The sequence below is a fragment of the Neomonachus schauinslandi genome, chromosome 6, assembly GCF_002201575.2.
Source record: "Neomonachus schauinslandi chromosome 6, ASM220157v2, whole genome shotgun sequence".
In the NCBI taxonomy this organism is placed as follows: domain Eukaryota; kingdom Metazoa; phylum Chordata; class Mammalia; order Carnivora; family Phocidae; genus Neomonachus; species Neomonachus schauinslandi.
The window spans coordinates 2,521,794-2,537,709 of record NC_058408.1 but is presented as its reverse complement, the minus strand read 5'-3'; the positions used below and the strand labels follow the sequence as shown (position 1 = coordinate 2,537,709).

At 51.1% G+C, this 15,916-nt stretch overlaps 1 protein-coding gene across 2 annotated transcripts; it reads left to right on the top strand.

Annotated features, from left to right (window-relative positions):
* Nucleotides 1–839: 839 nt before the first annotated feature.
* On the top strand, nucleotides 840–14,871 carry ETV3 (ETS variant transcription factor 3). 2 transcript variants are annotated; one of them, XM_021682072.2, is made up of 5 exons: nucleotides 840–877; nucleotides 2,707–2,762; nucleotides 3,366–3,603; nucleotides 4,817–4,932; nucleotides 10,210–14,871. In XM_021682072.2, exons 2-5 carry the CDS (start codon nucleotides 2,717–2,719, stop codon nucleotides 11,343–11,345), a joined length of 1,536 nt encoding a protein of 511 aa, XP_021537747.1. In that variant the 5' UTR covers nucleotides 840–877; nucleotides 2,707–2,716; the 3' UTR covers nucleotides 11,346–14,871. The 2 variants fall into 2 exon arrangements, with proteins under 2 accessions (XP_021537747.1, XP_021537746.1); XM_021682071.2 differs by having other exon boundaries at nucleotides 2,704–2,762.
* Nucleotides 14,872–15,916: the final 1,045 nt, after the last annotated feature.

The window sequence follows — 15,916 nt, the reverse complement described above, 5'->3', positions numbered from 1 at the left end:
GCTCATGCCCGTTTGTTTAGCCCTGCCGACCCCCACTCAGTGCTCATGCCCGTTTGTTTAGCCCTGCCGACCCCCACTCAGTGCTCATGCCCGTTTGTTTACCCCTGCCGACCCCTACTCTCAGGGCTCATGCCCGTTTGTTTAGCCCTGCCGACACCCACTCCTCCCTTTCCCGCTCCTGGTGGGCCTGGAGCTGGGGACGAAAGCCAGGGCGAGCTGCTGGAGGCCCTCACCGCGAACGAGCCTTCGGGCAAGGCCGAAAATGCTCTCGACAAGACACTCGCGATCGCTCGCACGGGTAACACAAGGCAGAAGAAAAAGAAAGCGAGATGTTTTCTAGCGACTCAGGGAGAAGGCGAACCAGCCGCTTGCAACTGGACACCGGGACCGGACGCAGACTGACGGGGAACCGGGGGGCGCGACCGGGCCCCGAGGCACCCGCGGCGTCCCTCCCCCGGGCGCGCAAGGCCCTCGGCGGGTACAGGGCTCCGACTCCCGCGGGGGTGGGTGACAGGTCCCCGGACTGCGGTCCCTGCGCCTCCGCCCGGCCGCACATCCCCAACCCGCCCTGCCGGCCGTCGGGGCCGTCCCGCCCCCCGCGAGCGTGCGTGACGTGCCCCCGCGGCGTGACGCAGCGCGGCGCCCGGCGGGAGGAGCGCGGGGGCGGGGCAGCGGAAGTCGGCGTCTGCGGCGAGGAGAAAGACCGGGGCGCGGCCCAAGGGGAGAGCGCGGCGGACGGCCCCGCCCCGGCCCCGCCCCGGCCGTGGGCGGAAGTGACGACAGCAGCCGAGGGGGTCACTTCCTGCTAGGGTGGATGAGGAGGAGCCGGAGACGCCGCGGAGGAGACGGGAGCGAAGACGGGCCGCGCCGGGGAGAGGTGAGTCCCGGCCTCATCGCCGGGCCCTCCCGGGCCGACCCCGGGCCTCACTGGCAGTGTCCCCGGGATCGGGCCCCCAGCGGGCCGCCTACCGCCCCGGCCGGGCCGCCGGCAGCGCGGGGGCGGCGGGGCCCCCGGTGTGTGAGGGGCGGCCGGGACCCGGGGTGCGTTCGTGCGGTGGCTCCGCGGGGCCCCGGGGTGAGGCCGGCCGGGCCGGAGGCAGGAGGGAGGGAGGCTCCGGGGGCCGGGAAGCCGCCCGCACGCCGCCGCGGGGCAGCTGCAGCGCCGGCCTCCGCTCGCCTCGCCCTCCCGGGAACGGCCGCGAGCTGAGGAAGGGCGAGGGCCCGGGGGGGGTTGCAGACTCGAGACGAGCGGCCTCGCGGTGAATTTACGGGCGGCGTGGACAAGGCGTCTGCGGACTCCGGCGAGGGGGTGATCGGGGAGCCGGGGTGTCGAGAGGAAGCTTCTTGGTCAAGTCCTTGCCGCGGCGGGGTCCGGACCCCCCAGTCGTGCGCTTGGAGGGCACTCCTGCGGCAGAATGGAGGGCCTGCATTCCGACGGAGCCATCCGGGACTGGGAGCCCGGGCGGCTTCCTGGAACGGCGGGGAGCGGTGTTTTTCCTCCCTGGTTGTCGCGGAGCTGGGAGCAGCCAGCCGGGAGAGGCTCCGAGGCCTTGTGATTGTGTGTCTCGTGTGACTGCGTGTCTGTGTTTGCGTGTTTCCTCCTTCCTTTGGGGTGTTTATGTCGTCCTCATAGTTTTATAGACAAACTCGCTGATTATTTTAATGTACGTGGTGAGAAAAAAGCTCGAAAGATGTAGAGGAATCCGAGGTTAGATGAAATTTCCAAGATTAGGAATTCGCCCCCACCCCACCCCGAGGCCACTGAGGCACCTACGTTCCGTCCAGAAGCGCTCTTGCTAATGTGGGTGCTGCGGCCCTCTCATCCACCCTGGGGAGCAGAGCGGAGATCTGCCCTCTCCTGTCCGCCTCTCCCTCAGGCAGCTTCACCCCTCCCTCCGTTTTGCTAAAGGATTGACTGATACAAAACTGCTTGCTGCTAGGAACAGGAAATTTATTGAGGAACTGTAAATCTGGATGGAATGAATTCAGATCACAGCAAGACTCCCTGCGCTTTTTCAACAGAAGGTTCTCAGAAATGCCTGCCTTTTTTCTTCCTGTTAAGGGGAGAAAAATGTGAAAATATTTCTCAAAGTAATGTGAGTAACTGTACATGTGGTGTGTTTACTTTCTGTATCCCACGGTGTTTTTCAAGGAGAGGGGGTTAGTTTCTGACTGGGAGGAGTTTTCCTTCTCCCATCTCCCGTAATTCAGCAAAATAAATCAAAATCAGATGTTTTCAGGAGTTGCAGTCAGATGGACTTGGATTTTTTTTACTCTTTTTAAAACTGGTACATCTGGGTGAACTCAGGCATGTGTGTCTTGGCATCTGGGCCTGTCTAGTAATAGAAGAAAACCGTTGGGCTTGTTTTGGCTGCCTTTCTGGACCCATTTCACTGCCCTCTTCCTTTCTTACATCTGAAGGGCTGGTCAGGAGAAAGAAAGCAAATATTAAAGCAGTGTTTACACTTTGTGGTTTAAAGTCAGGTGAGAGATAATTATGGCCTTTGAAGCTGATGACCTGAGGACCATCATTTGAGGACTTGGGGATTAGCAGTTTGGAGGTGACATATTTGGAAGAAAGAGGGTTACATAAGGAGGGAACGACAAGGAAAGGAACTTTGGGGAAAGGCTGTGCCAGAAAACCTTGGGAGGAGAATAAATAAATTGCACCTTAAAGTAATTGATGTGGCTTGTGTCTCTCAGCAGGAGGGCGAAAATGAAAGCAGGCTGTAGCATCGTGGAAAAGCCAGAAGGAGGTGGAGGTGAGCAGAAGTTAATCATCTCTGATGTACCTGGAATGTCCCTCAGGGGTTCCTTTTCTCTCCACTTGGGCTCTGTTAACAAATGTCAGACCATGACTAGACAGCCTCTTGGCTGGGTGGATACTGCTAGTACAGTTTAGGCTTGTTTCTTATGGATGTATATTAACATGTCTGGTCACCACACCTTTATCCCAAGCTTTAGAGTCTCCTCCCTGTTAGAGACACAGTTCCACCCTCAGGGACAAGGGGTTTTCAGCGTATTTCCCTAAAATGTTAGCTTGTCTTTCCTGTTTGTTTCTGTTGGAACGTTCCTGCCCTCGTGGAAAGTAGGTGTGAGATTTAGTAATGCAGGAAAGAGTGAGAGGTTGGCACACCTGGGTGCTGCTGTCCAGCTCTAGCAGATCAAGTGATTGCCACAGGAAAGGTGACATCTCCGTGCTTTCCTCTCCCCTGTTGTGGTTAGCCCCAGCTGACCGAAGGGCTGTTGATGGCATGTTTGCACAGCACTCTGGAGATTCTGAGCATCGGAATGTGAAGTCGGGGATACTGATATGTATGAACCTAACTCCTGACTACCTTGATCTTGCCCTTTTCACATTAAAGGGTATCAGTTCCCTGACTGGGCCTATAAAACCGAGTCCTCCCCGGGCTCCCGGCAGATCCAGCTGTGGCACTTCATCCTGGAACTGCTGCAGAAGGAAGAGTTCCGCCATGTCATTGCCTGGCAGCAGGGAGAATACGGGGAGTTTGTCATCAAGGATCCTGACGAGGTGGCCCGCCTCTGGGGCCGCAGGAAGTGCAAACCCCAGATGAACTACGACAAGCTGAGCCGGGCCCTCAGGTGAGGGAGAGGGTTCCCAAATCCATGCTGTTAACAGATCGGAAGGAGACGAAGCAGTGGGGTGAATGTTGGATTAGAAGAGTATCAGGTGGAAAGAGACTGCACTGTCTAAGTGAATATGTGTAGCTTTGAAGTGGGAGGAGAGGAGCTGCTGAATCTGAGTAGCACAGGCACAGGAGGAGAAAAGCATATCTTTGGTTCTGTGTAGGAGGGAATTCCAACGTGGTTGGCTTTGGGTCCTGACAGACCACCGATTTCTGCTCTGTAGTGGGCGAGCGTGTGCGGTGAAACTCAGGTCGGAGCTCATTTGTAATCTGAAAGATTAGGCTTCCCTGTGGGAAATCTGTTAGAATTGCTCTTCTTTAGGCTCTCCTGGAAGAAACTGGGAAATGTGAAGCAAGCAGAGCACACAGGAGGAGGGCTCCCTGAGTGGACCTGACCTTGCTGTTCAGGTCCCATATCTGTGAGCTCGGTTGTCAGTCCAAAGGTTGCTCTGACATGTCTAAAGATTGACCACTTCAGGTTCTCTCCATTTCTTTTTTTCTTTTTGTCAGTTTTTACGTTTCATAACCTCTTCACCCTCAAGGGGCCAGAAGGCCATGTGTAAGTGGTGCTCCCGAATAGGTTCCCGGCCAGAGGCCCCTTTCTCTCTTCAGTCTTGGTGACCTTGAATGTCACAGCTGGGCAGCTGCGCTGGACCCTCTCTCGCATCCTTGTGAAAGTGAGGCAGGCCAGGCCGCCTGCTGTTGCCCACATTGGGGCACATGATTGTTGGACCCACTGCCACAAAACAGTTGGACATTTCTTCGCCTGTGCTTTGTGCTCGGGCCTCCAGACTGGCCATGTCAGGCGTCCCAAGAGACTTGTCTGCCCCCGCCTGGGCACGGCAGTGACACACAGGGGAACAGGAAGGAAATGGACTATGGAATTGAAACTGTAGAGTGACAGAGGAGAAGGGTGGTTGGGGCTAGGATAGGTGTTCGGGATCTTAAAGTGAGATTGTCTCTGTAAAGCTCCAGCCAAGGACTTAGAACATCGTTTGAAAATTGAATAAGTCTCCCAGCCCTAACCTCAAGGCCGGGCTGCAAAAGAATGATAGTGATGTTTCGATGTAATACCTAGAGCCAGAACTGTTGATATCAATGGTTACCTATGTGTATCAAAAATTGTCAGTAGCTAGAAGGTAAATTGACACATGTTCCTATTTTTACAGATACTATTACAACAAGAGGATCCTTCATAAAACAAAAGGGAAAAGGTTTACTTATAAATTTAACTTCAACAAGCTGGTGATGCCCAACTACCCATTCATCAACATTCGGTCAAGTGGTAAGAAGCAAACTTTCGGTGGGGAATGAATTTTGATTTGATAAAGAAGTTTAAAAACCCAAGTCTAAGACCTGGCATGTTAAAGGAATTTTAGAAATTAGACTAGAGTTGCGTGGATTGCCCCCAGGGTCCTGCTTAGGTTTCCCTGTTTGTCCCCTACAGGGAGTGACAGGCTCTGTCTGCTACATCAAGAGAGATTTGTTTAGTTGTTTATTTGGTTCTCTTTTGTGCGTATTATTTGTGTCTCCCAGATACTTTTCCGCTGTCGTCTTTAGGAATTATGTTCCATAGGTTCGCATTCATCTTTCAGTTCAGAATTCACAGTGTTAACACCCTGCCCAGCGGCTCTTTCATAGACGAGAACCGGTTTCTACAAACACTTCCGATTTTCTATGAAACTACCAAGCTCTCCCTTATCAAGTGAATATCATCAAAACCACAGCATCCTTAATCACAGAAGGGGAGGTTCGTATGTTTGCAGTGAAAAGCAGTGTCTTTGATCTGCAGCAGCACCTCCTCAGAGAGTAAGGTCTGGGGTTACTTGACCTTCTTTGCTCTTAAGTGCAGCAAGGCTTCCCCTCCAGGCTCTCCTCGGATAGCTCGCCATCACGGCTCCTCACGAAGGTTTCAGGTCACACTGGCCTCTGTCCAGTCTCTTAGAAGGGGGTTGGTTTTGTTTCAGTTCAGAGGCAAGACCTCTCCCTCCCTAGGAAAATAGATTGTATTTAAATAGTTTCTGACCAGTCCATCAGTACTCTGTTTCTGTGGTGTTGTGTGTTATGCTGCAGTATTCTGACTTCTCAGAGAAAAGTCGGAAGAAACTTGAAAAATCAGAGCGGGGGTGTGGCTGAGAATATAATGCTGAGATCCATTGCAGATAGGTCATTAACCGCACACAACAAGTTAGGGCAGTTTGGGCTTGATGCTGCTATCGCTACAGTTCCATCTCATCTCTCCTGTAGCCACTCCCTCCTGTCCCTGGGGCATGTGTTAAAAAAAAAAGTGGTATTGGAATGCATCTCTCTAATTACAACCTGTTTTCTTTCCTGGTGCCTGAGGGAGAGGTGTTAGGAAATCAGACCATTCTAGCCACTGGAATCCTGTTTCCTCTAGTTTTCACTCTGGCCCCCTTCCTGTTTACCTAGAGGAATTGGGACTCTACGTGGATATACCAGCAATTTTGAAGAATGTGTTGGTGTTCCAAACCACTCCCCCCCCACCCCCCGCCAAAAAGGGTTTTGTCGGTTTTGTTCTTAATGTCTTTGACCCATTTTTGTCTATTGAAAACCCAGAAGTCCAGCCACTTGGGCAGCCTGGAACAAGGCACACCCATCAGCCCTTGGGAGTAATGCGCCCTTCCAGGGCAAGAAAATCTGGATCCTCACTCGGGGAAGACTCTGGTCTGCCAGCGACCTAGCGGTAATGGCCTGGCACAGCCTAGTCTGCCTGAAAGCAGTGGGACCAACATTGATCCTTAACAAAGCTTAAGACCCTAGCAGAATGAAGTCACAGGGAAAGCAGATCAGTGTGCATTTCATTTAGGTATATACTTGGTTGCTTACGTCCTGGGTACAGATAACCCCAAAGAACGGGAGTCATTAACTCATAAAGCACTTTTACCCAGATAGGCCAAATGTTGTTTCTGGTTTAACTTTTATGGTGACAGGGGAAACGTAACATTTATTGAGCATCTGCTTCGTGGAGGTACTTTTGTTTGGTGTTTTGTGAGTGACCATGTTCAACTCTCCCAGCCTGCTATAAAGTGTGTATCTCAGTATTCACATTTTACAAATGAGAAAATTACAGAGGACAGCAAAGTCCAAGATTGATATGGGCTTGTTGAGTACAGTTACCTGTTGAACGGTTTCTCAGGAAACCACTCCTGAGAGACTTAGCTATTGAAATCCAGCTTTTATTGAATAGTTCATACATTCCTCCCCCAGATTGGAATTCATTCATTTGCTCAACAGATAATGTGTTAAGTCCTGAAAACAAAAAGAAAAGATTATGGTGGAGTTCTTTCTCTCAAGGAACATAAAATTTAGCAGGAGAGATAAGATAGATGAAGTTGAGCACAATTCGAAATAACAGTGTGGAATGTGACAAGCTCTCTAGGTAGCAGAGCTGTGTGGATTTTGAATCTGGAGGTCAGAGAGATCATGTCTAGATGGTGGTGGTACTTATCCAAATAATTCAGAGGTTTAGAGTAAAAAGCACAATGAATGCTCTCTCTTCCCCCACCATCCTCCTCACCATTGACAATTTAGGGTAAAATGCTTGACATTTGGATGGTGTGGAAGTACTTCTGTGTACACTGTCTTGTCATTACTCTTAAAAGTGTGCTATAAAATACGTTATTCTGTATTTTTGAATGTTTATTGTCCATCAGAAACATTGGGAACATACAGAAGATACTAGGAACAGTGCTCACCTGGTGGAGTGGGACTGGTTCAAGAGTTCTTCTCTGTGCCTCCCTACCCCCACCCTGGTGTTTTGTATTTCTCTTTATTTTGGAAAACTTTAAACCTATAGAAAAATGGGAAAAAATAGAACTGTGAACACCCATGTGTCCTCTCTCTAGGTTCACTAATGATTGACATTGTTGCCACATGTTTTTTCTCTTATATATATTTTTTTAAGTTTTTTTTGAGGTTAAGTTACAGACGACATGACATTTGTCTCCTGTATACTTCAGCACGTATCCCCTAGGTACAAGGACATTCTCCTCCATAACCCCAGTAACATTAACATACCTGGGAAATTTAACATGACTCTACTGTTCTTGTCTAATAGTATGTGCCTTTTACAGTTTTTGTTTTTAAAGTGTGATTATTGTGTAGTAAAAAATTACATGTCCTAACAAATACCTAACATATAATTTGCTGTGTGCCGATACTATTCTAAGGACTTTATAAAAATATTAAGCCTTTAAGTTTTCATAACATGAGGATTAGTCCTGTTGCTGACCCTTTTATAGGTAAGGAAACTGAGGCACAGAAAGGTAAGTAAATTATCCAGAGTCACACAGCTAAGAAGTGGTAGAGCCGGGGTTTGAACCTAGGCAAAGGTCTTGTTATTTCCATTTTGCCAAAGGGGGTCAAAAACCAGTTGGTTACATGCTACGAAAAAGAAGGTGCAAGGACTGAGATTCACACCCAGATTTTTCAGCTCAGCCACTCAGGTTTCATAGTGGCTCCTTGAAGGTCATCTCCTTCAAAGCAGTGTTATTCAGAGTTGTGGAAGCAGTAAGCTAATGTTTTTCAAACAGAACCGTAGACCTGTTGTCTCAGTATACACCATGTAACGGTAGGCAGCTACGCTTGGTCAGGGGGGAGGGTCCAGAGTGCTCCTGCAGCATTGCTCCTAGGTTACACCTTCCCTAAGTTCATTCGGAAAGTGTTGTGTGTTCTGTGCTCTTCTTGCAAATTTACAATGTACCTTGACCTGTGTAAAGAAGGAAATACCCTCCAGTTTAAAAAAAAAACAAAACTAAACTAAATTGTTCAGGAGACAGGACCTTCTGTCCCCACTCACCTCCGCCACCACATTATAGTCCTAGTCCTTCAGAACACATGAAAAGTGGTTTTTTGCTTTTTAGTAGATGTGGTCTTAATATAAAATCAAGACCCAAATGAATCAAAAAGAGTAGATAGAATTTTAGCTGCTGTAATAGGCTGGCAGAAGAGATATTTTTGGCCTGGGACCTTCCTTTTTTTTTTAAGATTTTATTTATTTATTTGAGAGAGAGAGAGCATGAGAGGAAAGAGGGTCAGAGGGAGAAGCAGACTCCCCGCCAAGCTGGGAGCCACATGTGGGACTCGATCCTGGGACTCCGGGATCATGACCTGAGCTGAAGGCAGACGCCCAACCGACTGAGCCACCCAGGCGGGCCTGGGACCTTCTTGATTCTAGTCAAATTATATACAAGGTCATGCATCAGTTTTTCCTCATTGAAAAATCAGGTCACTGGCTTTAGGGGGACAAGGAGCAGTTTCTGTGGAACTTCGGTTTGGGAAATGCTCTGGTAGTGTCACTCAGTCCCAGGTGCCCAGAGGCCACAGTGCACACGGCAGCCCACGCCAGAGTCCTGGCCGATGGCCCCTGTTACTCCAAAACCGGAAGGAGGCAGCTGATGGCGCAGTTCCCAGCCACGCCAGGCCTCACGCCCTCTTGTTTCTTCTCCTAGGTCACCATACTTACTTGGGTTTCCTTACTTTTCCTTCTCCCTTACCTCTGCCTCAGAGTGTAAAAAGCCCTCCTGACATCATCAGATCGAAGCCTCCGGTACCTCCCAGGAACCCGGAGGGGGCTCTGAGGCCTCTGCCGGCACACCTTTCTTACGCCTTGTTGAGAGAAGGACCTTTGGGGGGAGTGGAGAACCTATGGGCCTCTGAATATGATGTGTTTAGTGTGGTGTTGGTTTCTGCTTCAACTCGAGTTTCAGTTTTAGCGGGCAGACTTGTCTCCCAGCCTGCTCGGGGCCTGAGGAGCATTGAAAGCAGGATGGGAATGGAGATCATTACGTAGAATGTGTTAGAGGAAACAGATTTAGAGAGATCAAAAGATATTTGAATCTCTGTGGTGATTTTATATCAGAAATGATAAAAGATCTACCATAAGAACTCACCTTAATGACCATATGGCCTTTTCTTTTTTAATCTTCTTTTGTTCTTAAATCTGGTCTTGCGCGAGTCTGAGTATGTGAGGTGCAGAGTCTTTGGGCTTTTAATGCATTGCTTTACGTGCGCATCATTTCCAGTGGTGTTTGTGTTTGGTTTGCTTGCTTGCTTGATAGATAAAGCCAAAAGTATGAAAATAAAAAAACACTACTTACCAAGCTGAGAATTGCAGCACAGTATCTAGATTGGAGAGGAGAAGGCTCACATAACCCATCCGTTCATTCAACTAACCTGTATTGAGCCCCAACTAGTTGTTAACCACAAACTGCTTTATGTCTAGTTGTGAACAGTAGGAATTCTCCCCCGCCTCGTGGAATTGATGTTTTAGAGCACAGATGAATAATGGTTATCTCAGGCGGTAACGAGTACTGTGAAGACTAAGTGGGCAAGGGCTAGGGAGAGACGGCAGCCGGCTCGGGTAGAGGAAGCTGAGCTGTGCTCCTGGGAAGATGGGGGGCGGAGGGATTCCATGCGGCCGGAGCGTTGGCTTCCTGTCGTAACAAGATGTAAACATCTTGGGCTCACGTAGCATAAGTAACCGTGCTGACGACGCGTGACCAGTTCTCTAAAGTGGCCTTTGTCTCCTCCACCATCACAGGTGTGGTTCCCCAGAGTGCGCCACCAGTGCCGACCGCCTCTTCCCGGTTCCATTTCCCACCGCTGGACACGCATTCTCCCACGAGTGCCGTGCGGCCGGGGCGGTTCTCTGCCGGCTCCCTCACTGCTTCTGGCCAGGAGTCGGCCAGTGGCGCCGACAGAAAGGCAGAGCTTCCGGAGCTGGAGGATGGCTCAGCCGCCGACTGGCGCCGGGGCGTGGATCTCCTGTCCTCCTCTTCCCGGAGTGCCGTCGGTGGAGGGCTTGGCCATCAGAAACGCAAGCCTGACATAATGCTTCCCCTGTTCACCAGGCCAGGGATGTACCCTGACCCCCACAGTCCCTTCGCTGTCTCTCCGCTCCCTGGCCGCGGAGGTGTTCTGAACGTCCCCATCTCCCCAGCCCTCTCCCTGACTCCCACCATCTTCTCCTACAGCCCGTCCCCAGGCCTGAGCCCCTTCACCAGCAGCAGCTGCTTCTCCTTCAACCCCGAGGAAATGAAACACTACCTTCATTCTCAAGCCTGCTCTGTGTTCAACTACCATCTGAGTCCCCGGACCTTTCCCCGTTACCCAGGACTCATGGTCCCGCCACTGCAGTGCCAAATGCATCCCGAGGAGTCGGCCCAGTTCTCCATCAAGCTGCAGCCACCGCCAGCTGGGCGGAAGAACCGGGAGAGGGTGGAGAGCAGTGAGGAGTCAGCCCCCATCACCGCTCCCGCCATGGCTCCCGTCCCCCCAAGAATTAAGGTGGAGCCAGCCTCTGACAAGGATCCCGAGAGTCTCCGGCAGTTGGTGCGAGAGGAGGAGCGCTCCCATGAGGAGGGCACTGTGCCAAGCAGGACCATAGAGGAGGAAAAAGGCACCATCTTTGCCCGCCCGGCCGCACCAGTCTGGCCCTCTGTCCCCGTTAGCAGCCCAAGTGAAGAACCCCTAGAGGTGACTGAAGACAGTGAGGACAGGCCTGGCAAAGAGCCCAGCGCGCCCGAGAAGAAAGAAGATGCCCTGATGCCCCCCAAGCTCCGGTTGAAGCGGCGCTGGAACGATGACCCTGAAGCCCGAGAGCTGAGTAAGAACGGGAAGTGCCTCTGGAGTGGGTCTGGACCCCGGGGCTTGGCCACAGCCGCTGCCGACGCCTAGGACTGGAGGTGGATTGGGAGCTGTTTATACTATAATCACATGCAGACGTGTATTTATGTAGCGAGGTTTCAGGGTTGGGGGGAGGGGAGGGAATTAGACTGGTTTGATCATTCTAGGGGCATAAATGTCTTTTTATGTTTGGGGGATGGGATGGGTATCTTCTGTTGTAAATTAGGTGGGACGTGAACACTTTTTTCCTGGTGAGTAGCACGCGGGAAGGGTAATGAACTGAAAGGAGGAAGAGCCTCTGCTTCCTGGGGAGGCTCACACTTTCTGACAAACTCCCAGGGGGCCAAGGTGCCCTTGGTCCCATTATAGTTCAGGTTCCAGACTTCTTTCTTTTCTATTGTATTTATATATGAAAAGCCATTAATGAATTTCTTTTGCTCGGAGAGGGAGGGAGAAGGGAGTAGGGCGTGGTGGGGAGGCTGAGCAGTGAGAGACCATTTTACCAAGTGTGTTTCCTGAAATGTTTCTGTGTAGTTCCTTTGGGGGAGGAGTAAGGTAATCTCAGTCTTACTGGGACAGGGGGATGTTCGGATGTTGCTTTTCTTCTTTCTTCCTTTGTCGTTTGGCAGTTTTTCCTTTCCTTTTTAAAAAACCGGCTGCAGGAAGCGGGAGCCGTGGCACCAGTCCCGGGGCTGGGAGGGCCCGGCGGGGCGGCCGGGCGGCGGGTCGGCGGGACTCGCGCTGCGGGCTCCTTGGACTCGCCCCTCCTCCACCTGCTAAGAAGCCATGAGGACTCGTAAGCTCTCGTTCAGGGAAGACAGAAGAGGGCATGAGGAAGTAACCCGATGCCTTTAAAAACAAAACAAACACAAAAATGATCTTCATTTGTCTTTTACCATCGTGGGTTTGGGGAGCCAGACTGCAGAGTGACTGCGAGTGAGTCCGCCGAGCAGCCCGGCCCTGGAGATGGCTGCGACGTGTCTGGGTCTCTGATCGTCTCCTAAGTGAAGCCTTAACAATGAACATACTTTCATCACGTGGTACGGGTCTGTCAGCATAAACCTGTAAAAGGGACGGACAACTCTTCAGACAACCCAGGAATGTGGAAACATGGTTACATGTCGAGCTGGTGTTTAGTGGTCCCCTCTTGACTTTCTGGGGCCGGGGAACAGAAAGGCGGGATTGTGGGAGCTCAGGGCCAATGAAGCCCGGAAGTGCAGAAGGTAGCTGGGGTGCAGTGGGTGCTTGTGGAGGCTGAAGGCGGAGGTGGACAGAGACACAGAAGGAGGCTAGATGCCAGAGCCCGGGAGGAACGAGGGAGTCGGTGTCTGTCCCGTTGTGTCATTCCTGCCATACCCACTTCCCTAGATTGTTCTCGTTCTCTCGATCAACTGACCATCCCACAGGAGACTCCGGTTTACAGGTAGAAGCTATTTCTCCGAGGGAAAGCCCCTCAGCACAAAGGAACAGGAAAGTGTCACTCTGGCATGAAGCAGAAGGGGCCTGACTTTGGGGGGGGTGGTGCAGAGAGAAGCCACAGCCACCCACGTGTGCGTGCTCGTAACCGCGCGCTGTGGCCAACAGAGGAGATGCTGAAGTGGCTCAAGTCTGCCTGGCCTCGAGGCAGGGAGAGAGGAGAGGGCTCTAGAGCCAGTGGAGGTGAGAAGTGGGCACAGGGGCGCCGTCTAGGAATTGGAGGAATCCCCGACTCCACCTTAGCCTCAGTGAACTCTGTACACTGAGAAGCATTCGAGGGGTGTCTTTTAATGGGGGCTGGGGGGATCTTTTTGAAAGGAGTGCATGCATGAGAGATGGGAAAGGGTCAGAGCAGGTGAGTGGGTTGATAGGTGGCTTGGGATGACTTGAGTCCATCGTGCTGTTGTCTGGCAAGTGTCCACCTCCTCGTTCAGTTCAGATTCCAAATAGTGACTTGTCCTTCCCTAGGGAAGGGATCTGGAGTGCGGTCTCTGTCAACTCGGGCTTTGGTCGGGCTGTGAAGGGCTCCCTGTTCAGGCTCCTTTTGGTTTCTCGTCCATTTCTCTCTCTGCATCTCTTACCTCGGATCAGAAAGCAAGCCCGGGCAGGTGCAGGATGGCTCTCTGCTTGGCGTTGCTCAATCTAACCAGGGAGGCTGGCTGGCCCCCCCTCTGTCCATGAGAGCAGAGGGCCGGCACGTGTCGGTATGAACTCAGGAATAGAAACTCGAGGCCTTTAAAATACGAGGGAGAGATCCGTGATGCATACCTGGAACCCCCTGGAACCCAAGTGCCAGAATTTCTAGATGCTGCTTCTGTTTGAACAAAAAGTCACTGCTTTTAACTTGAAAAAACACACTCGAAAAATGTTCAACTCCATGAAAAATGTTTTTTGGCTTTAAGAAATTGTTTGGTGTTTTACTGTTTCCTTTGCCATTCCGCCGGGAAATCATTGGTTGATTTGCACTGCACACTGGGGCTGGGGCAGGGTGTGGGGATCCTTACACAGAGCCAAACTTGGGCTTGCTCAGGAAGGGGACCAGGAATGTGGAAGTCGTTGACATTTCCTGGGGTAAAGGGGTGGGGGGTACTTTCTCACCCCCCGACCCCCTCCTGGCAGCACCTGTCGCCAGCCCAGCACAAAACCAGGCCTCTCTTGTGAGTTTCATCACTGGCAGCAGGTGGGGAAAAGGGGGACAAAACCAAGCCTGTTTTCTCCCCCATTTTTTCCAGATTTCGCTGTGCCAAACATTTAAAACTTTGCAAATACAAATCTTGAAATCTCATTAAGAACTTGTTCATGCAAACAGTTTGCTTTTTTGACTATAGAAAAAACAGATCTCTTGAGCATCCAGCATTGCTGATGAGCTCTTTTGTTTTAAGGACAGCTAGGAGTGTCCTGTAAGCGACGCCCCAGGTACCTTCACCCCAGTCTTCAGGCTGCACTGCATTAAACCAGCTCGCTAGCTAACGCAGGGAAATACTGCACCCTAGTCCTCCATGGGCCAAGAAACTTTCAGAAGCATTAAAAAACATAGTTGAAGTACATCACTTCTCACCAAGCGGGTAGTCAGTTGGCTGTTTGTCCCTTGTTTTTTATTTATTCCATAATTATGTTTGTACTTTTTGTTTTGTAAAGGGTAATGGAACATTTTAATTTTGCTTAAAAAAATTTTTTGATCCAATCTTTCAAGAACTGTTCTATTTTCACTTTGGGGGGTGGGGGGAGTTACCAGTTAGTTTGTTTTGAAATATCTGGGCGTTCTTTGAGTTATAAAATGTGAGGCAGGGATTTGTGAGTGAGACATTCACATGTGAAAGGTGACTTCACTAGTTACCCACTTCAGCAGAGTAAAGTGTGTATATGTACATAGATGTAAGTAATCGATTCCATTGTGCAGTGCCTTTTAGATGTTCCACTTTCTATAAAGTCTTCAGATTTTTGCATATATATTATATATATATATGATGTAATGTTATAGAAATATATGTATAATATACATATTTTTTCCAGGGGTATCTGATAGCTCTGTATTTTGTTATGGAAGTTGAAAGAAAAAAGTATTTTACCTCAGAAATTAAAGTTAAATAAAAAAAATACTTTTAAATAACGTTTGCAGGGTGTTGGTGGTGTTGACGTGCTGCGCCAGGGCGGCCGTGGCCAGGAACCTGCCGAGCCTGTGCCCACCCCACGCCCCCCCCCGTTCGTCCAGTCGCACAGGGAGGGGCAAGTCCGACAGGTTTGGGGACTGTCCGTATCCTGGCGTCAGTGGCCGCTGCTAGAGAAGGGACAGCTGAAGCCAGGGACACCGGTGCGTGGGGGAGCTTCCTGCCTCAAGATTGTCCTGAAGATGAAGAGTATGTGAGCCCGGTCGGCTCAGTCGGTAGAACGCAGGGCTCGTGATCTCAGGGTGGTGAGTTCAAGCCCCGTGTTGGGCATAGAGCTTACTTGAGAATTAAAATTTTAGAAAAGAGAGCGCCTGACAAAGCCAGACCCAGTAGGCCACACATTGTATGGTTCCGTTTATAGGGAACGTCCAGAATAGGCGAGTCTGGAGACGGAGCCTAGGCCGGCAGCTGCCGAGGAGAGCAGGGCTGCTGCTGGGCCGCATGTTCTTGGAGGGAGGCAGGGCTGAGCAGTTCGCGCTGAGAGCTGCACAACTTGAATGAAAACCACTGAGTCACGGTTACTCTGAAAGGGTGAATTCCATGCTACGTGAATTCTCTCGATACAGGTGGTTTGGGGAGGTATGTGACAAGCCAGTACTCGGGAAGCCAGTGGGGGACAGGGATCCAGAGGGGCAGGCAGGGGTCTCGCTGGGGTGTTGAATGTCCCACAACACAGCCTACAAAAGACGGTGCCCGGCTAAGTCACCTCATTTCCCCCAAGGGCCCCACGTTTGTCGAATCATAGCCAGGTGTTTGGCTCCTCTTGAAGGGTCCTGGGGGTTCGGGAAGGCCGAGGGGATCGATGAGGGCCGAGGCCAGAGAGGCAAGCCAGGGCGGATCATGAGCGGCCTTGGGAGATGCGTGGGGAGGCCACCTTGTACTCGGCTAGCGGCGGCTGTCCCCAGAATTCTACAAGAGTTCACCATTTTACTAGCCGGTGAGGAGCATGGTGGCCATGGCCCTGGGGACCCACCCAGC